This window comes from Tachyglossus aculeatus, chromosome 16 (assembly GCF_015852505.1).
Source record: "Tachyglossus aculeatus isolate mTacAcu1 chromosome 16, mTacAcu1.pri, whole genome shotgun sequence".
Lineage (NCBI taxonomy): Eukaryota > Metazoa > Chordata > Mammalia > Monotremata > Tachyglossidae > Tachyglossus > Tachyglossus aculeatus.
This window is the reverse complement of record NC_052081.1, coordinates 48,673,412-48,693,502: the sequence shown is the minus strand read 5'-3', so window position 1 is coordinate 48,693,502 and position 20,091 is coordinate 48,673,412. Positions and strand designations below refer to the sequence as shown.

The following is a 20,091-nucleotide window of genomic DNA, read 5'->3' as shown; positions in this document are numbered from 1 at the left end:
GGTCGGCGGTGAGACGGGAGAGATGGAGGGGCAGTGAGAAGGTTAGCATTAGAGGAGTGAAACGTGCGGGCTGGGTTGTGGCAGGAGAGACTTTTAGACTGTGAGCCCACTGTTGGGTAGGGACTGTCTCTGTATGTTGCCAACTTGGACTTCCCAAGCGCTTAGTACAGTGCTCTGCACATAGTAAGTGCTCAATAAATGATTGATTGAGGAGCAAGATGAGGCATGGGGGGGGGGCAAGGGGAGTTTCTGTTTGCAGAGGTGAATGGGCAACCACTGGAGGTTGTTGAGGTGGAAATGGAGGTCCTGGGCCCGCGCCCGGCCTCCCGCTCCCCCGGATTCAGCCCCGCGTGCCCGGGTTTTTCCTAGCGGCTACTTCCGAGAGACCATCCGGAGGGACATCCGGCAGGCCCGGGAGCGCTTCAGCGGGGAACGGCTGAGCCAGGAGCTGGGCCGCCTGCAGCGGCGGCTCGACAGCGTGGAGCTGCTCAGCCCCGACATCATCATGAACCTGCTGCTCTCCTACCGCGACATCCAGGTGCCGCCCGGGGGCCGCGGGGCGGGGGCCACAGGGCGGGAGAGGGGAGGGACTACTGCCCTGGAAGCATGGTGAGGGAGAGAGGCCTGGCACGGCGGCGGTTGGTGCCATAGAAGCATGGTGAAGGGGCGAGGCCTGGCATAGCAGGGGTGCCCCGGAAGGGTGGTGAGAGGGTGAGGCCTGGCACAGCGGGGGCTGGTGCCCTGGAAGGGTGCAGCGTGGCTCAGTGGAAAGAGCACGGGCTTTGGAGTCACATGTCTGCTGTGTGACCTTGGGCAAGTCACTTAACTTCTCTGAGCCTCAGTTACCTCATCTGTAAAATGGGGATTAAGACTGTGAGCCCCACGTGGGACAACCTGATCACTTTGCATCCCCCCAAGCGCTTAGAACAGTGCTTTGCACATAGTTGCAAATGCCAACATTATTATTATTATTATTATTATTAAGGGTGGTGAAGGGGCGAGGCCTGCCGTGGTGGGGGCTGGCCAGAGGAGCGGGGGGATGCAGGAGGTGGGGAAGCGGCAGAAGGTAGGGTGTGAGGACCACGGGGGGTCAAAGGGCAGAAAGAACCGGGACTGTCAGGTGGCTGTGAGCCCGGTAGCCCCTGCGCTAGCCGCCCCTCTCCCCCCACCATCTGGTGCCAGGACTATGGCGCTATCATCACTCTGGTAGAGACGCTGCAGGCGCTACCCACCTGCGACGTGGCCGAGCAGCCCAACGTTCGCTTCCACTACACCTTCGCCCTCAATCGGTGACGCGGGGATGGGGGAACAGGGGAGGGGACACGTGGGACTGGGGAGTGGTGGGCATGGGGGCCGGAGGGCGGGAATGGGTGGGCACGAGAATGGGAATGAGCGGGAAGGGCGCAGGAGGGAGGCTAGGAGATGTAGGGCCTCTCCGGGCGGGGGCAGGGGGGTCACCGATGCTGCCACCCCCTCCCCACCAGGAGGAACTTTCCGGGGGACCGCGAGAAGGCCTTGCGGGTCCTGCTGCCCGTGGTGCAGAGCGGGGACGGGGTGGGGCCCGACCTGTACTGCCTGTGCGGCCGCGTCTACAAGGACATGTTCATCAGCTCCGGCTTCAGCGCCGCCGAGCATTGCGACCAGGCCCGTCACTGGTGAGGATCCCCTCCCCGTCCCCCCCGCCTTACCTCCTTCCCCTCCCCACACCACCTGTATATATGCTTGTACGTATTTATCGCTCTATTTTACTTGTACATATTTATTCTGTTTTATTTTGTTAATATGTTTTGTTGTCCGTCTCCCCCTTCTAGACTGTGAGCCCCCTGTTGGGTAGGGACCGTCTCTAGATGTTGCCAACTTGGACTTCCCAAGCGCTTAGTCCAGTGCTCTGCACACAGTAAGCGCTCAATAAATACGATTGAATGAATCCCGGAGCGGCTCCCGGCCCTAGACGGGAGCGAGGAGGAGGATGGGTGGCGGGGGCTGGGAGTCCTGGCGAGAGAGCCCGGGGGATATAATAATGATGGCATTTATTAAGCGCTTACTATATGCAAAGCACTGTTCTAAGCGCTGGGGAGGTTACAAGGTGATCAGGTTGTCCCACGGGGGGGCTCACAGTCTTAATCCGCATTTTACAGATGAGGTAAGTGAGGCCCAGAGAAGTTGTGACTAGCCCAAAGTCACACAGCTGACAATTGGCGGAGCTGGAATTTGAACCCATGACCTCTGACTCCAAAGCCCGGGCTCTTTCCACCAAGCCACGCTGCTTTTCTAATGGAGGGAGGGTGGGGGGCTGGGGGACAGGCAGAGGATGAGGGGGTTGGGAGCCTGGATTCATTCATTCAATCGTATTTATCGAGCTCTTAGTGTGTGAAGAGCACTGTACTAAGCGATTGGGAAGTACAAGTCGGCAACATATAGAGACGGTCCCTACCCAACAGCAGGCTCACAGTCTAGAAGGGGGAGACGGACAACAAAACAAAACACGAGGACGGGTGTCAAATCGTCAGAACAAAACGATGGAAGGATGGGACGGTGGGAGCCTGGACGGGAGGGTGAGGGCGGCCAGGGATCAGTCAGTCGATCGTATTTATTGAGCATTTACTGCGTGCAGAGCACTGGACTGAGCGCTTGGGAGAGGACAATAGAACAATAAAGAGGTACACTCCCTGCCCACAGTGAGCTGACAGTCTGGAGGGAGAGACGGACGATAGAACAATAAAGAGATACACTCCCTGCCCACAGTGAGCTGACAGTCTGGAGGGAGAGACGGACGTGATTAGAAATCAATAAATGACAGATATGGACCGAAGTGGTGTCAGGGCTGGGAGGGAGGATGAATAAAGGGAGCGAGTCAGGGCGACGCAGAAGGGAGTGGGAGAAGAGGAAAGGAGGGCTTAGTCAGGGAAGGCCTCTTGGAGAGAGGAAGGGGACGGGGACCCAGAGAGGCTAAGGCCAGAGGGAGGGTGGGGGTCCGGCAGAACTTGGGGGAGGGCGAACGGGGAAGGCGCTTGGCTCTAGGAGACCCCCCTGAACCCAGGCCCGGCCTCCAGGTACCAGAAGGCCTTTGAGATGGAGCCCAGCCTGCACTCGGGCATCAATGCCGCGGTCCTCCTCGTGGCCGCCGGACACCAGTTCGAGACCTCGGCCCAGCTCCGCCAAATAGGTGGGTGTCGCTCCGCCGAGGCAGGCAGGGGGGCTTCCTCTGGGTGAGGGGAGGGTTGGGGGGACCCTGGGGGGCCGCTCCTGATGCCGCGCCCGTGACCAGGGGTGAAGTTGAGCTGCCTGCTGGGCCGAAAGGGCTGTGTGGAAAAGATGCAGTATTACTGGGACGTGGGCTTCTACCTGGGGGCCCAGATCCTCGCCAACGACCCCGCCAAGGTGGCCCAAGCCGCGGAGAAGCTCTACAAACTCAACCCCCCGACCTGGTGAGCCTCACCCACTTGAGGGTTAATCTCCTGCCGGGGCGGATTGACTGCCCGGCGGCTCCTTCCCAGAAGTGGCTTGGCCTGGTGGCTGCTACCCGGGCCTGGGACTCAGAAGGACCTGGGTTCTAATCCTGGATTCGCCGCTCGTCTGCCGTGTGACCTTGGGCAGTTCCCTTCACTTCCCTGGGCCTCGGTGACCTCATCTGGAAAATGGGGAGGAAGACTGTGAGCCCCACGTGAGACAACCTGATTGCCTTGTATCTATCCCAGCACTTAGAACAGTGCTTGACATATAATAAGCTCTAACAGATAATAATAATAATAATAATGGTATTTAGTAAGCACTAACTAATAATAATAATAATGATGGTATTTAGTAAGCACTAACAAATAATAATAATAATAATGATGGTATTTAGTAAGCATTAACAAATAATAATAATAATAATAATGATGGTATTTAGTAAGCACTAACAAATAATAATAATAATAATAATGGTATTTAGTAAGTACTAACAAATAATAATAATAATAATGATGGTATTTAGTAGGCACTAACAAATAATAATAATAATGATGGTATTTAGTAAGCACTAACAAATAATAATAATAATGAGGATGATGGTATTTAGTAAGCACTAACAATAATAATAATGATGATGATGAAATTTAGTAAGCACAAACAAATAATAATGATGATGGAATTTAGTAAGCACTAACAAATAATAATAATAATAATAATGGTATTTAGTAAGCACTAACAAATAATAATAATAATAATGGTATTTAGTAAGCACTAACAAATAATAATAATGATGATGGAATTTAGTAAGCACTAACAAATAATAACAATAATAATCGTATTTAGTAAGCACTAACAAATAATAATAATAATAATAATAATGGTATTTAGTAAGCACTAACAAATAATAATAATAATAATGATGGTATTTAGTAAGCACTAACAAATAATAATAATAATGATGATGATGATGGTATTTAGTAAGCACTAGCAAATAATAATAATAATAATAATGGTATTAAGTGCTTACTATGTGCCAAGCACTGCTCTAAGTGCTGGGATAGATACAAGGCAATCAGGTTGTCCCACGTGGGGGTCACAGTCTTAATCTCCATTTCCAGATGAGGTCACTGAGGCCCAGAGAAGTTCAGTGATTGCCCAAAGTCACACAGCCTATAAGTGGCAGAGCGGGCCATGACCTCTGACTCCCAAGCACGTGCTCTTTCCACTAAGCCATGCCACTATGATTATTATTTTTATCCTGGGAGTCATACCCGGTCGGCAGCCCCCAGCGGGACATTCCCCCGCTTTTTTCTCCCTTCTCTTCCCTCCGGCCGCTGGTCAGTAGAGCTGGACGGGTGGCAGTGGGGGGGACCCCCCTCTACCCCGCTCTGTGTCCATGCAGGTACGTGGTCTCAGTGATGGAGACCTTCCTCCTGTACCAACACTTCCGCCCGCCCCCGCAGCCCGCCGGGCCCCAGCAGCAGAGCTGTGACTTTTGGCTCAACCTCCTACTCGCCTCGTGCCAACCCTTTGTCTCCACGGAAGAGTGCCCGGTAGGGGCCTGGGCGGGGGGCTGCCAGGCCGTCTCGGGTTGGGGTGGGCATGGTGGAAGTGGGGACCGGTGCCCACCTTAGACGCAAGGGTCAGCGGGAGCGAGTGGGCACGAACAGAAGCAGTGAGGCCTAATGACTGTGCTTTGCACATAGTAAGCGCTTAATAAATGCTATCGTTATTAATGGAAAGAGCCGAGGACCTGGGTTCTAATACAGACCCTGCCAATTGCTTGCTGTGTGACCTTGGTCAAGTCATTTGCTTCTCCGTACTTCAGGTCTCCTGTTCTCCCTCCTGTTTAGACTGTGAGCCCCATTCAGTTCATTCGGTCATTCATTCATTCATTCAATCCAGTTGCTTGCTGTGTGACCTTGGTCAAGTCATTTGCTTCTCCGTACTTCAGGTCTCCTGTTCTCCCTCCTGTTTAGACTGTGAGCCCCATTCAGTTCATTCATTCATTCATTCATTCATTCATTCAATCCAGTTGCTTGCTGTGTGACCTTGGTCAAGTCATTTGCTTCTCCGTACTTCAGGTCTCCTGTTCTCCCTCCTGTTTAGACTGTGAGCCCCATTCAGTTCATTCAGTCATTCATTCATTCAATCGTATCAATAAATACGATTGCATTCAATCGTATCAATAAATACAATTGCATTCAATCGTACCAATAAATACGATTGCATTCAGTCGTATCAATAAATACGATTGCATTCAATCGTATCAATAAACACGATGGCATTCAATCGTATCAATAAATACGATGGCATTCAATCGTATCAATAAATACGATGGCATTCAATCGTATCAATAAATACGATGGCATTCAATCGTATCAATAAATACGATGGCATTCAATCGTATCAATAAATACGATGGCATTCAATCGTATCAATAAATACGATGGCATTCAATCGTATCAATAAATACGATTGAATGAATGAATGAATTGAGCACTTACTGTGTGCAGAGCACTGTACTAAGCGCTTGGGAAGTCCAAGTTGGCAACATCTAGAGACGGTCCCTACCCAACAGTGGGCTCACAGTCTAGAAGGGGGAGACCAGAGAACAAAACAAAACATATTAACAAACTAAAATAAATAGAATAAATGTGTAAAAATTAAATAGAGTAATAAATAAGTGCAAACATATATACAGGTACTGTGGGGAGGGGAAGGAGGTAAGGCGGGGGCGATGGGGAGGGGGAATTCAGTCGTATTTCTCGAGCACTTACTGTGTGCAGAGCACTGTACTAAGCGCTGGGGAGAGGACAGTACAACGGTAAACAGGCACATTCCCTGCCCACAGCGAGTGTACAGTCTAGAGAGGAAGCTCATGGGGCCCAGGTACTGGGTCCAACCGTAGTAACTTGTATCTATAGTAAGTGGTCAATAAAAGCGATTGATTGATCGACCCCAGCGCTTAGAACAGTGCTCGGAGTATAGTAAGTGCTTAGTGAGCTCCATTTAAAAAATAAAAAACAGACCCTCCCTGGCTTCCCCGCTCCCTCGCGGCTTCCTCTCTCTCCCCGCCCCCGTGATTCCTATAATAATAATAATGATGGCATTTATTAAGTGCTTACTATGTGCAAAGCAAGTGCTGGGGCGGTTACACGGTGATCAGGTTGTCCCACGTGGGGCTCACGGTCTTCATCCCCATTTTACAGGTGAGGTCACTGAGGCACAGGGAAGTTAAATAATAATGGCATTTTTATTAAGCGCTTACTATGTGCAAAGCACTGTTATGAGCGCTGGGGAGGTTATAAGATGATCAGGTAGTCCTACGGGGGGGGCCTCACAGTCTTAATCCCCATTTTCCAGAAGAGGTAACTGAGGCCCAGAGAAGTGAAGTGGCTTGTCCAAAGCCACACAGCTGACAGTTGGCGGAGCTGGGATTTGAACCCATGACCTCTGACTATTATCATCATCATCATCATCATCAATCGTATTTATTGAGCGCTTACTATGTGCAGAGCACTGTACTAAGCGCTTGGGAAGTCCAAGTTGGCAACATCTAGAGACAGTCCCTACCCGACAGTGGGCTCACAGTCTAAAAGGGGGAGACAGAGAACAAAACCAAACATACTAACAGAATAAAATAAATAGAATAGATATGTACAAATAAAATAAATAGAGTAAAAAATATGTACAAACATATATACATATATGAAGGTGCTGTGGGGAAGGGAAGGAGGTAAGATGGGGAGGATGGAGAGGGGGACGAGGGGGAGAGGATTCCTATTATTCCTATGATCTCCGCCCTCCCACCCCCACCCTCCGTCCTTCCATCCGTCCATCCCAGGTGCTGATCCTGGAGCTGAACAAGGTGCTTCAGCCGGCCCGGTTGGTGGTCCGGAGCGGGGACACTGAGGAAGCCGTCGCCCTGAGCCTCGCGGGGCCGGAGACAGAGGTGGGACAGGGCCCGCTTCCTCCTGCGCCGAGACCCTCGCTCCCTTCCATCTTCCCACCCCCACCTTGCCCTGGCATGTCTCCCTCCCCCCTGGTTCCTCAGACCCTAACCTTGCCCCGTTCCCCGTCTTTTTCTCTCCCCCAGGTCCCCAACCCCAGCTGGATCTTCCCCGCTGCCTCTGTGAGGGGCGTCAGGTGAGGTTGGGGCAGGGGGTGGCTGCGGCCTAGAGGTGCCCACCTCTCTTCTGGATTCATTCATTCAATCGTATTTATTGAGCACTTACTGTGTGCACAGCACTCTACCAAGCGCTTCGGAAGTCCAAGTTGGCCACATATGGAGACGGTCCCTACCCAACAGCGGGCTCAATCAATCAATCCATCAATCAATCGTATTTACTGAGCGCTTACAGTGTGCAGGGCACTGGACTAAGCGCTTGGGAAGTCCAAGTTGGCAACATCTAGAGACAGTCCCTACCCAACAGTGGGCTCACAGTCTAAAAGGGGGAGACGGAGAACAAAACCAAACATACTAACAAAATAAAATAAATAGAATAGATATGTACAAGTAAAATAAATAAATAGATATGTGCAAGTAAAATAAATAAATAGAGTAATAAATATGTACAAACATATATACATATATACGTTGCTGTGGGGAAGGGAAGGAGGTACGATGGGGGGTTGAAGAGGGGGAGAGGAAGGTAGGGGCTCAGTGTGGGAAGTCCTCCTGGAGGAGGTGAGCTCTCAGTAGGGCCTTGAAGGGAGGAAGAGAGCTAGCTTGGCGGATGGGCAGAGGGAGGGCATTCCAGGCCCGGGGGATGACGTGGGCCGGGGGTCGATGGCGGGACAGGCGAGAACGAGGCCTAACGGTGAGGAGATTAGCGGCAGAGGGGCGGAGGGTGCGGGCTGCGCTGGAGAAGGAGAGAAGGGAGGTGAGGTAGGAGGGGGCCAGGGGATGGACAGCCTTGAAGCCAAGAATGAGGGGCAGAGGAGGAGGGGGAGAAAGGAGGAGGAGGAAGAAGGGGAAGAGACGACCAGGAGAAGGGGCTTTGTGGCTTCCTCCCGCCAGAAACGACATGGCCTAGTGGATGGAGTACGGGCCTGGGAATCAGAAGGACCTGAGTTCTAATCCCGGCCCCGCCACTTGTCTGTTGGGTGACCTCGGGCAAGTCTCTGTGCCTCACTTCCCTCATCTGGAAAATGAGGATTAATCCCGAGAGCCCCATGTGGGACAGGGACCGTGTCCAACCTGATTAGCTCGGTTCTCCTCTAGTGCTTAGAACAGCGTCTGGCAATGTAGAGCTTAACAAATACCATAAAAAAGGGGAAAAAAAAGAGCAGGGTGGAGGACTGGTATCCGTGTGGGCGTCCACCCTCGGTGCCCACCCGCGCCCGCCCCCTCTCCCCTCCGGCAGCATCTCCAAGTGTGATGAGCGCTGCTGCTTTCTCTACGTCCTGCACGCGGCCCAGGATTTCCAGCTGTATTTCCCCAGCCGGCAACACTGCCAGTGGTGAGGGGCAGCCGGGGGCCGGGAGGGGGCAAGGCCGGGGGTCACAGAGATGCCAAAGGGAAGGCGCCGGGGCTGGGCGACTCCTGGGCGAGTCAGGCCCTCCCTGTCCCGGACCAGGTTCTGCGGGCTGATTCACACCTTCGTGGCCGAGACGGCGGTGCCCAGCGAGGAGGGAGAGGGCAGCCGGGAGGTGCTGGAGGTGAGAGCCGGCCGAGCCGGGCACGGGGGTGGGGTGGTGGCGGGGCCGGGCTGTGGGAGCAGTGACCCCCGGCACCCCGCAGTACGAGTACGAGTTCACGGAGACCGGAGAGCGGCTGGTCCTGGGCAAGGGCACGTATGGCATCGTGTACGCGGGGCGAGATCTCCGCACCCAGGCACGCATCGCCATCAAAGAGATCCCGGAACGGGACAGCAGGTACCCGCCGCTCTCCGGCCTAGCGTCCGGCGGGGTAGGGTCAGGGCGCGGGGGCTTCGGGGGGAATGGGCCCACGTTGGGCCCGCGGCCAACGGAGGGGCCGAGGCGCCGTCGGGGCCACGGTCTGGGGCCGTCGCAGGTTCTCCCAGCCTCTGCACGAGGAGATCGCGCTGCACAAACGTCTGCGGCACAAGAACATCGTACGCTACCTGGGCTCCACCAGCCAGGACGGCTTCCTCAAGATCTTCATGGAGGAGGTGCCCGGAGGTACCCGCCGGGCCTGGCGTGGGGCGAAGCAGTGGGGCCTAGGGGGTGGAGCCCGGCCCTTGGAGTCAGAAGGACCTGGGTTCTAATCCCGGCTCCGCCACCGGTCCGCTGGGTGACCTGGGACAAGCCGCTTCCCTTCTCTGGGTCTCAGATCCCTCATATACTCATTCATTCAGTCGTATTTATTGAGCGCTTACTGTGTGCAGAGCACTGGACTAAGCGCTTGGGAAGTACAAGTTGGCAACATATAGAGACGGTCCCTACCCAACAACGGGTTCACAGTCTAGAAGGGGGAGACGGACAACAAAACCAAACATGGAGACAGGTGTCAAAGTCGTCAGAACAAATAGAATTCAATCAATCAATCAATCGTATATATTGAGCACTTACTGTGTGCACAGCACTGTACTAAGCGCTTGGGAAGTACAACATGGCAACATATAGAGACAGTCCCTACCCAACAGTGGGCTCACAGTCTAGAAGGGGGAGACAGAGAACAAAACCACACATACTAACAAAATAAAATAGAATAGATATGTACAAGTAAAATAAATAAATAGAGTAATAAAGCGGGGGATAGAGTCTTCTCTCTCCCCTAACAGTGGAAGCAGTAGGATAAGGGCTTAGAGCAGTGCTCTGCACATAGTAAGCGCTTAATAAATGCCATTTAAAAAAATGGGGGTTAAGATTGTGAGCCCTGTGTGGGACCGGGACTGTGTCCGACCTGATTGGTCGTATCCGCCCTGGCGTTTAATACAGTGCTTGGCGTGGCCCAGTGGGAAGAGCCCGGGCTTTGGAGTCAGTGGTCATGGGTTCACACCCTGGCTCCCACAATTGTCAGCTGTGTGACTTTGGGCGAGTCACTTAACTTCTCTGTGCCTCAGTTACCTCATCTGTAAACTGGGGATTGCCCGTGGGACAACCTGATCACCTTGTAACCTCCCCAGCACTTAGAACAGTGCTTTGCACATAGTAAGCGCATAATAATAATAATAATAACGGCATTTAAGCTTACTAAATGCCATCATCATTATTAGTAGTAGTAAGCACTTAAATGCCATCATCATCATTATTATATATTGTATAATGTATGCAATAATAATAATGGTAAGATACTGCATTATATTGTGTTATATATAATAGCCAATGTAATATGTGCTATATTGTATATTGTATTATAAATAACAGTAATAATAATAATAAAGAGGCGGGCACAGCAAGCCCGAGCCTGGCTCAAGCAGCTGGGGAGTGGGAGGCTGAGGAAGGGAGAAGGGGCACCCGTCGGGCTGTGCCCGGTGCCAGGCTGGAGGCCTCAGCGGGTGTCCTCAGGCCTGTGAGCTTTTTGTGGGCAGGACCGTGTCTGTTGTTCATCATCATCATCATCATCAATCGTATTTATTGAGCGCTTACTATGTGCAGAGCACTGTACTAAGCGCTTGGGAAGTACAAATTGGCAACATCTAGAGACAGTCCCTACCCAACAGCGGGCTCACAGTCTAAAAGGGGGAGACAGAGAACAAAACCAAACATACTAACAAAATAAAATAGAATAGATATGTACAAGTAAAATAAATAGAGTAATAAATATGTACAAACATATATACAGGTGCTGTGGGGAAGGGAAGGAGGTACTCTCGCCCTCTCCCAAGCGATTAGTACGGTGCTCTGCGCACAGTGAGCGCTCGATCAATACGACCGAATGAACGAACGGGCTCGTGCCGCCCTCGCAGGCAGCCTGTCGTCGCTGCTGAGGTCGGTGTGGGGGCCCCTGCAAGACAACGAGAGCACCATCGCCTTCTACACGCGCCAGATCCTGGAGGGCCTGCGATACCTCCACGACAACCACATCGTGCACCGCGACATCAAGGTGACGGGCGGGGGGGTCGCGGCCCCGGCCGCCGCCGCGGGGCCGGTGTGGGGTCAGCCCCGCTCCCCCAACCCCCTTTCCCTCCGCAGGGCGACAACGTGCTGATCAACACGTACAGCGGGCTGCTCAAAATCTCCGACTTCGGCACCTCGAAGCGGCTGGCGGGCATCACGCCCTGCACGGAGACCTTCACCGGTAACCGGGGGCCGGGCCGGACCCCGGTTGGAGGGCGCCTGGTGGAGGGTCCGGCGGGCTGACCAGGCCTCACGGCTCCCTGCCAGGCACGCTGCAGTACATGGCGCCTGAGATCATCGACCGCGGGCCCAGGGGCTACGGGAAGCCGGCCGACATCTGGTCCCTGGGCTGCACCCTCATCGAGATGGCCACCGGCAGGCCCCCCTTCCACGAGCTGGGCAGCCCCCAGGCCGCTATGTTCAAGGTGGGCGCGGACGCCAGGCGGGCCCAGGGGTGGCGAGGGGCGCGCGGAGGCCAGGGCGGGTGGCCCTGAGGGGACGGCGCCCGGGCCAGCTCCCCAACCCGCCCCCGCCGCAGGTTGGCATGTACAAGATCCACCCCGCGGTGCCCGGATCCATGTCAGACGCCGCCCGGGCCTTCATCCTGAGAACCTTCGAGCCGGAGCCGGAGCGCCGGGCCAGCGCCGCCGCCTTGCTGGGAGACCCCTTCCTGCAGACCCGGGGCCGGACCCGCAGTCCGGCCTACAGCCCGATCCGCCCGGTCCGGCCCGTTGCCACCTCATCCCCGCCACCGGGCGCCCAGGGTACGGCCGGGCCCGGACGGGAGCTGCGGGGAGGAGGGAGAAACTGGGAGCCGGGGGTGAGCGCCCTGTGCCCCCCTCCAGGGGACACTGCCAAGGGTCCGGCCCCTCCCAAGCGACCTGCGGAGACGGCCGGGCAAGCCCGGACTCTGCCCTGCCCGCAGCCGCCACCCCGGAGCCAGCCACCGCCCCCCATGCGCTGCCTTAGCGAAGGAAGCGGCCCGCCATCCTGCCAGCTGGGGTGAGCCGAGGGATGGAGGGTGGGAGGCCTACGGGCGTGGAAAGCCTCCTCCTCGGTGCCCAAGTCCCATCCTTCACCCCCAGCCAGAGGTGGTGGGTAGTGCCACCTGTGCCCTTGTTCAGGCGCTCCCTCCAGGATCGTTCCTGGCCCATGGAGGCGGGAGTGGGGAGTGGGAGGGCCGCCCCTCCCGGGTCGGGGCGAGGGGAGGGAAGCCCGGGCCCTGAGCTGCCTCTGTCCCAAGCTGGACCACCCCCCACAACACACTCTTCCCCCAACCATTACCCTGTGCCAGGGTGCCCGAGGAGCTGGGCGCGGAGCGGACTCTGGTGGGCGAGGAGAGCAGCCCCCGCCTGTTCCTGCTCCGCAAGGATAGTGAACGCCGTGCCACGCTGGACCAGGTGCTGCGCCAGGAGCTGCCCACTGTGGTGGAGAGCCTGATGCAGGCTCAGGAGCAGGTGGGCCCCCGGGCACTAAGCCCCCTCCCCTTCTCCCATCTCACGTGCCCCCCGTGCCACCTCGCCAACCCGGAAGGGCCGGCGAGGCGGCGGTTGGGATCTGCCGGCCCGCCAAGGCCTGCCTCCTCTCCTCACCAGGGCCCGCCCGGCCCCCAGCTCAGCCGGGAGCAGGTGACCCAGCTGGTGAGCTGCCTTCGAGGCTACATCCGGGCCCCCAGTCGCCGGCAGCTGGCCCAGGAGCTGCGGGCGCTACAGGGGCTTCTGCGGGCACAGGGGCTCAGCTTGGCCCTGGCCCAGGGCCCACTCTTTGCTTTCCAGGATGCAGTGAGTGATGGGCGGGGGCGGCGGAGGGAGGTTGTGAGGGGGTGGGACGGCGGGGAGGTCATCTAGTCCATTCCCCTGCCTCCGGAAGCGCCTCAACTTCTGCCGCTGTCCACCCTGCCACTTGGCAGCTGTGGGACTTTGGGCAAGTCACTTCTCGGGGCCTCATCTGTCAAATGAGGATGACGACTGTGAGCTCCCCGTGGGACAACCTCGTATCCCCCCAGCGCTTAGAACAGTGCCTTGCACAGTAAGCGCTTAATAAATGCCATCATCATTATTATTATTATTATTATTATTATTATTATTATTATTATTGCTGCAGCTCCCATTCCCTCCTGTCCTGCCCAAGTCGTCTCAGCCCAGCCTTCCTCAGGTTTTCCCCTCTGGCCTTGCCTGTACCCGCTAGGTTCCATCGGCCCTTTTCCGAAGGAGTTCTATGCCCGCTCCTCCTCCTCCTCCTCCTTCTCCTTCTCCTTCTCCTCCTCCTCCTCCTCCTCTTCCTCCCTCGCCCACCTCAGGTGAAGCGGGTCCTGCGACGCCATCAGATCCGCCCTCACTGGATGTTTGCCCTGGACTCTCTGATGAGCCGGGCGGTGCAGGCGGCCCTGGCCGTGCTGGTGGCAGGTGGGGAGCGCCGGGCTGGGGGCCGAGGGGTGCGGAGGGGTGGGCTCTTTTAAGAAGGGCATGGGAAGAGCCCCCTTTTCCCAGACTGATCCCCCTTTTTCCTCTCCTCCTCCCCACCCCCCCCGCCCTACCTCCTTCCCCTCCCCACAGCCCCTGTATGTATGTTCGTACGGATTTATTCCTCTATTTTACTTGTACATAGTTACCATTCTATTTATTTTGTTAGTAATGTGCATCTAGCTTTACTTCTATTTATTCTGATCATCATCATCAATCGTATTTACTGAGCGCTTACTATGTGCAGAGCACTGTACTAAGCGCTCGGGAAGTACAAATTGGCAACATATAGAGACATAGTAAGCGCTCAGTAAATACGATTGATGATGATGATCTGTAAAATGGGGATTAAGACTGGGAGCCCCAAGTGGGCCAACCTGATCACCTTGTATCCCCCCAGCGCTTTGAGCAGTGCTTTGCACATAGTAAGCGCTTAACAAATGCCATCATTATTATTATTGTTATTGGGAAGTATGTGCTCTGCCCGCCCTTACCCAGCCCCTCTCGGTTCCAGAGACCCAGGGAGTGGCGGCCGAGCCGGGCAGAGAGGACGGCGGGCAAGGCCCAGGGCCGCAGGGGGCTTCCCTCAGGAAAGACCAGCCAAGGGGGCCCGAAGGGGCACCTCCTCTATCCCTGGTGACGCAGCTGAAACACCTGAGAGCGGACACACGCAGGTGGGCTCCCCCTTACCTCGGTGGCCCCCGGGAAGTCGGCCCCCGCGCCCACCGCCGCGCCGACTCTGACGGGGGTCCGTCGCCCACAGGCTTCTGGAGCGGCTGGTGGAGAAGGAGCACCAGTGCCAAGCTCTGGCCCTTAAGGCCCTGCAGCGGGTCCAGAGGGAAGCTGAGACCCTCGCCCTGGGCTCTGCCCCGGCAGGTACTTGCGGGCATCCGGCTGGGCAGAAATGGGCACCATACGGGCAGCCCCTCGAGCTGGGTGGCGGGAGGGAAGAAAGAGAGCGGGGGCGGCAAGCGGCCCTGGCTCCTTGGAAAGAGCCCGGGCTTTGGAGTCAGGGGTCCAAACTGTCTGCTGTGTGACTTTGGGCAAGTCACTTCACTTCTCTGGGCCTCAGTTCCCTCGTCTGAAAAATGGGGACTAAAAACTGTGAGCCCCCCCGTGGGACAACCTGATCACCTTGTAACCTCCCCAGCGCTTTGCACATAGTAAGGGCTTAACAAATACCATCATTATTATTATTAGTGGATAGAGCATGGGCGTGGGAGCCAGAAGGACCTGGGTTCTAATCCCGCTCTGCTACTTGTCTGCTGTGTGTCCCGGGCCAGTCACCTCACTTCTCTGGGCCTCAGTTCCCTTATCTGTAAAATGGGGATTAAGACTGTGAGCCCTATGTGGGGCAGGGACTGTGTCCAAGGGACTGTCTCTATATGTTGCCAATTTGTACTTCCCAAGCGCTTAGTACAGTGCTCTGCACATAGTAAGCGCTCAATAAATACGATTGATGATGATGATGATGATGATTAGAGAAGCAGCGTGGCTCAGTGGAAAGAGCACAGGCTTTGGAGTCAGAGGTCATGGGTTCAAATCCCGGCTCTACCACGTCTGCTGTGTGACCTTGGGCAAGTCACTTAACTTCTCTGAGCCTCAGTTACCGCATCTGTAAAATGGGGATTAAGACTGCGAGCCCCAATGTGGGACAATTTGATCACCTTGTATCCCCCCCCCCCCCAGCGCTTAGAACAGTGCTCTGCCATAGTAAGCGCTTAATAAATGCCATTATTATTATTATTAGCTTGTGTCTACCCCAAGCTTGGTGCTTAGTAAGCGCTTAAAAAATACCACAATTAAAATAATAAGGGCAGCTCATCCTGCCACCCGCCCTGCATGTGCCCTGCCTGTCCTCACCCTGTCCCTCCCATTCATTCAATCGTATTTATTGAGCGCTTACTGTGTGCAGAGCACTGTACTAAGCGCTTGGGACTCGATTCCAGACTCAATCATTCGATGGTATTTATTGAGCACTTACTGTGTGAAGAGCACTGTACTAAGCACGTGGGAGAGGACACTAGAACAATATAAGGGACAAAGTCCCTGCCCACAACGAGCTTAGAGTCCCCCGGAGCATGAGGTATTCAGGGCCTGGTGGGTTTCACCAGCCCAGCTTCCCCCCTTGCCCACCCAGGGCCGGCCCAGAGCCCCCCGGACCCCAGCCTGGTCCTCTGGCTCCAGCAGCACGGCGTGGACGCGGACACCATTGAGACGGTGAGAGTCCGGGGCCCTCCGGCCTTCCGGCCTGAACAGCCCAGCGGGAGCGGGAAGCCGGAGGGATGGGGAACGGCGGGGCCCGGGACTGGATGGGGAATGGGGGGCACCTGTGGGCATCCCCTCAGTTGGCACAGCCGGGCCCCTGGGGATCTGGGGCTGCTGGAGGGGGAGGGCAGGGTCTGAGGGGTGGGGGGACAGGGGGTTTTCTCCTCCATCTCCATCCAAATATTACATCTAAATATTACTCTATTTATTTTACTTGTACCTATCCTATTTATTTTATTTTGTTAGTATGTTTTGTTCTGTTCTCTGTCTCCCCCTTTTAGACTGTGAGCCCGCTGTTGGGTAGGGACTGTCTCCAACTTGGACTTCCCAAGTGCTTAGTACGGTGCTCTGCACACAGTAAGCGCTCGATAAATACGATTGATTGATTGATTGATTGATTGATCCAGCTCGACTCATCTATCTGACTCTGCCCCCGCCCACCTGGGTCTCCCCCTCCTCCATTTCCTCTCCAGCTGCTGGATCACAGCTTCACTCTGCACAACCTGCTCACCTGTGCCACCCGGGATGATCTCACCTACACCCACATCAGGTACCCTCACCTACGCCCGCCTCACCCACACTCTTATCCGGTACTCCCACCCCCCTCACATACACCCACTTAAGATATGCCCACCTCCCCCCTCACACCCACACAACGGCACGGCGTAACGGCCTGGGAAACAGAAGGTCGTGGGTTCTCATTCTGGCTCTGCCACTTCTTTTACGGCATTTAAGAATAATAATAATAATAATAATGTTGGCATTTGTTGAGCGCTTACTATGTGAGCCCACTGTTGGGTAGGGACTGTCTCTGTATGTTGCCAACGTGGACTTCCCAAGCGCTTAGTACAGTGTTCTGCACACAGTAAGCACTCAGTAAATATGATTGATGATGATGATGTGCAAAGCACTGTTCTAGGCGCTGGGGGGGGGATACAAAGTGATCAGGTTGTCCCATGTGGGGCTCACAGTCTTAATCCCCATTTTACAGATGAGGTAACTGAGGTTCAGAGAAGTTAAGTAACTTGCCCAAGATCACACAGCAGACATGTGGCGGAGCCAGGATTCGAACCCATGACCTCTGACTCCAAAGCCCGTGCTCTTTCCACTGAGCCACGCTGCTTCTCAAGCGCTATTAAGGGCTTACTATGTGCAAAGCACTGTTCTAAGCACTGGGGAGGTTACAAGGTGATCAGGTTGTCCCGCGGGGGGGGCTCACAGTCTTCATCCCCATTTTACAGATGAGGGAACTGAGGCCTGGAGAAGTGAAGTGACTTGCCCCAAGTCACCCAGCTGACAATTGGCGGAGCCGGGATTTGAACCCATGACCTCTGACTCCAAAGCCCGGGCTCTGTTCCACTGAGCCACGCTGCTTCAGTCTGCTGTGTGAACTTGGGCAAATCACTTCACCTCCCGGGGCCTCAGTTCCCTCATCTGGGAGATGGGGATTGAGACTGTTGAGCCCCAACGTGGGACAAGGACTGCGGCCAACCTGACTTGCTTGCATCCACCCCAGCGCTTAGTTCAGTGCCTGACGCATAGTAAGTGCTTAACAAATACCACATTATTATTATTATTACCCCTGTTCCATCCCCACCTCACCTCCACCCATAGAAGATATCCCCCCCTCTACAAGGCACCTCTACCCCCATTCCTCAGGACACTTCATCTCCATCCCACTCAGTCTCCCAGCCCACTCCCCCCGAACCTCTCCAATCAATCAATCGTATTTATTGAGCGCTTACTGTGTGCAGAGCACTGTACTAAGCGCTTGGGAAGTCCAAGTTGGCAACATATAGAGACAGTCCCTACCCAACAGTCTAAAAGTCTCCAGCTTCTGGGTAGACTTTGAACCACTCGGCCCTGGGCACTAGTATTCCAGGCCCGTGCGGGTCTAAGGGGCATCCTGAGAGGCCCGGAGTGAGAGACCCTTCATTCCCGCAGTCGCTGCTCTCCCCTTCCCGGGAGAGCAATGGGGGGTTAGCGGGGAGGGTGTCCATCCAGGAGATGGCTAAACTGAGGTACGGAGTGGGACCAGGAGAGTCTCTGGGCTCCAGGAGCAGCCCCTCCCCCTGGTCCGGCTGGCACCTGGAGCTGAGATTCCCATCTCTTCCCAGGGGCGGGATGGTATGCCGCATCTGGAGAGCTATCGTGGCCCAGCGGGCAGCGCCCGGGCTCCCCGCGCATCAAGAGGCCAAGTGAGGGCAACCAATGCCGACGGGAAGCAGAGCAGCGGGCGGCCCCGTGGCAGTCTCGCCGGGCCCGATCCTCCTTGCCCCTGCCGTGGGGCGCACGGGCAGCGGTGCCGCCTGGAGCAAGTGGGTTGTCTGAGGAGCTACCAGCCTGAGCTAGTCTGGGCAGCCCGGCAGCCTCCGGGTGGAGGATCCGGCTTGTAGGTGGCAGTGAAGGCTGGCCAACGGGAGGACCTGGGGCAGCAGCGGATGTGGGTGGCAGTGCCAGCTGAGGATCATTAAACATGGGCATTTTCGACCTCAGCCTCTAGTCATTGGGTACAGGTTTGGAGGCAGGGGCCAGGCCGGAGCGAACAAAACTGTCCTACAGTCTCTTCCCTCTCCCTAGTGATTGCGGACAACCGCTCTGAGCCTGTTTCCTGTTCCCATCCCTCCCCTTGTGTGCCCAGTCTCCTTGTCCTCTCCGTCCATCCGGACCCCCTTGTCCTCCTTATCCGTCCAGTCCTCCTTGTCCGTTCCCTGGCCCCGCCTGTCCTCCCTGTCTGCCTGGGCTTCCCTGTTGTGGGGGCGGTGGCTTCCCTCTGCCCCCCCGGGTGCCCTGTGCGGCCCTACCTGTTGGCCTGCACCCCCTCTTCTGGGATACCCCGGCCTCTCCTGCAGCCTCCGAGCGGCCCGACCTCCTCTCCGACCCAGCTGTGCCCTCGGCGCAGAGACCAGCTCCCTGACAAGGTAACAGATTTTATTGCTCCCGCCCAGCCCCGCGGGCACCCCTCCGGCCCGGGCACCTGCTCCCTGGGCCTGGTGAGGAGGCCTCCCTGCCCGGAGGCCGGGGGCACAGGCGGGACCGTGCGACCCGGAGCGGGGCGGCTAGGCGCGGGAGGTGAGGTTGGTCCTGAGGGGCAGGATGCCCTCCACCCACTCGCCAGGCTGGGCCAGGAGCCGCTGCCACAGCTGCTGCTCTTCAGGGGTCGAGTCCATCCAGGTGACCTGCAGGCCGTAGCTGCTGCCTGCCGAGAGGAAGGCAGCCGGGGCCTGTGGGCAGGGCCAACCTCGGGCGCCTTACCACCCCGTCCCTGCCCCCTTAGGACCCCCGCGCCCCTCATTCCCTCCCTCGGACTCACCGGTGCCCAGGCTGAGGCGGGTGCCCCCCAGCCGGCGGTTGGTGAAGGTGTCACGGTCCCACAGCGTGAGCTCGGCGCAGGCCTGGCGCAGGTCGTCCGCCCGGAACCCATCGTAGACCATCGTGTGGTTGAACACGGGGCTGAGGCTCCGCTTCACCACGCGTGTCTTCTGCCGGCTGGCACGGCTGGCGTCGGGCAGCACGAAGCTGGGGGCGCGGGAGAGAGTGGGAGGCGGGCGAGGGGACGGGGCCGGAGGCCAGGGGAGAAGGAGCTAAAGAGAAGTGTGAGGGTGTGTGCGGAGGGGAGAGGGGATAAGGGCAGGGTAAACTGAGGACGGCCCGGGGTTGAGCTGGGGCAGTTAGGGCACAGGGAGGACTCGGGGAGAGGGCGGGTGGGCAAGAGGAGGGGGCACCGGGTCAGCCCACAAAGGAGTGGCAGCACGGAGAGAAGGAACAATCTGGGACTGTTGGGTAATAGTGATAATTCAATAATAATGACGGTATTTGTTAAGCGCCTACTATGTGCCAAGCACTGTTCTGAGCGCTGGCGGAGCTACAGGGTGATCAG

At 56.2% G+C, this 20,091-nt stretch overlaps 2 protein-coding genes across 5 annotated transcripts in view; one reads left to right on the top strand and one right to left on the bottom strand.

Moving 5' to 3' along the window:
• The window catches only part of MAP3K6 (mitogen-activated protein kinase kinase kinase 6), a 32,586-nt gene extending 13,427 nt beyond the window's left edge, over window positions 1-19,159 (top strand). The window contains exons 5-29 of the mRNA XM_038758012.1: window positions 370-538; window positions 1,183-1,289; window positions 1,485-1,655; window positions 3,054-3,166; window positions 3,269-3,428; window positions 4,856-5,006; window positions 7,301-7,408; window positions 7,553-7,602; window positions 8,823-8,918; window positions 9,036-9,117; window positions 9,200-9,333; window positions 9,473-9,600; window positions 11,331-11,467; window positions 11,557-11,662; window positions 11,749-11,906; window positions 12,020-12,245; window positions 12,327-12,483; window positions 12,776-12,938; window positions 13,077-13,262; window positions 13,781-13,886; window positions 14,458-14,617; window positions 14,707-14,819; window positions 16,084-16,163; window positions 16,685-16,761; window positions 18,329-19,159. Coding sequence (XP_038613940.1) covers window positions 370-538; window positions 1,183-1,289; window positions 1,485-1,655; window positions 3,054-3,166; window positions 3,269-3,428; window positions 4,856-5,006; window positions 7,301-7,408; window positions 7,553-7,602; window positions 8,823-8,918; window positions 9,036-9,117; window positions 9,200-9,333; window positions 9,473-9,600; window positions 11,331-11,467; window positions 11,557-11,662; window positions 11,749-11,906; window positions 12,020-12,245; window positions 12,327-12,483; window positions 12,776-12,938; window positions 13,077-13,262; window positions 13,781-13,886; window positions 14,458-14,617; window positions 14,707-14,819; window positions 16,084-16,163; window positions 16,685-16,761; window positions 18,329-18,413 — 3,223 coding nt within the window. The 3' untranslated portion in view covers window positions 18,414-19,159. The remainder of the gene's footprint in view (window positions 1-369; window positions 539-1,182; window positions 1,290-1,484; window positions 1,656-3,053; window positions 3,167-3,268; window positions 3,429-4,855; window positions 5,007-7,300; window positions 7,409-7,552; window positions 7,603-8,822; window positions 8,919-9,035; window positions 9,118-9,199; window positions 9,334-9,472; window positions 9,601-11,330; window positions 11,468-11,556; window positions 11,663-11,748; window positions 11,907-12,019; window positions 12,246-12,326; window positions 12,484-12,775; window positions 12,939-13,076; window positions 13,263-13,780; window positions 13,887-14,457; window positions 14,618-14,706; window positions 14,820-16,083; window positions 16,164-16,684; window positions 16,762-18,328) is intronic.
• Window positions 19,132-20,091, bottom strand: part of SYTL1 (synaptotagmin like 1) — a 25,863-nt gene continuing 24,903 nt past the window's right edge. For 3 of the 4 annotated variants that reach the window (XM_038758013.1, XM_038758014.1, XM_038758015.1), the window contains exons 13-14: window positions 19,525-19,730; window positions 19,132-19,410 (exon numbers count right to left, since the gene is read on the bottom strand). In XM_038758013.1, coding sequence (XP_038613941.1) covers window positions 19,271-19,410; window positions 19,525-19,730 — 346 coding nt within the window. In that variant the 3' untranslated portion in view covers window positions 19,132-19,270. The remainder of the gene's footprint in view (window positions 19,411-19,524; window positions 19,731-20,091) is intronic. The other variant, XM_038758016.1, reaches the window with a different exon arrangement.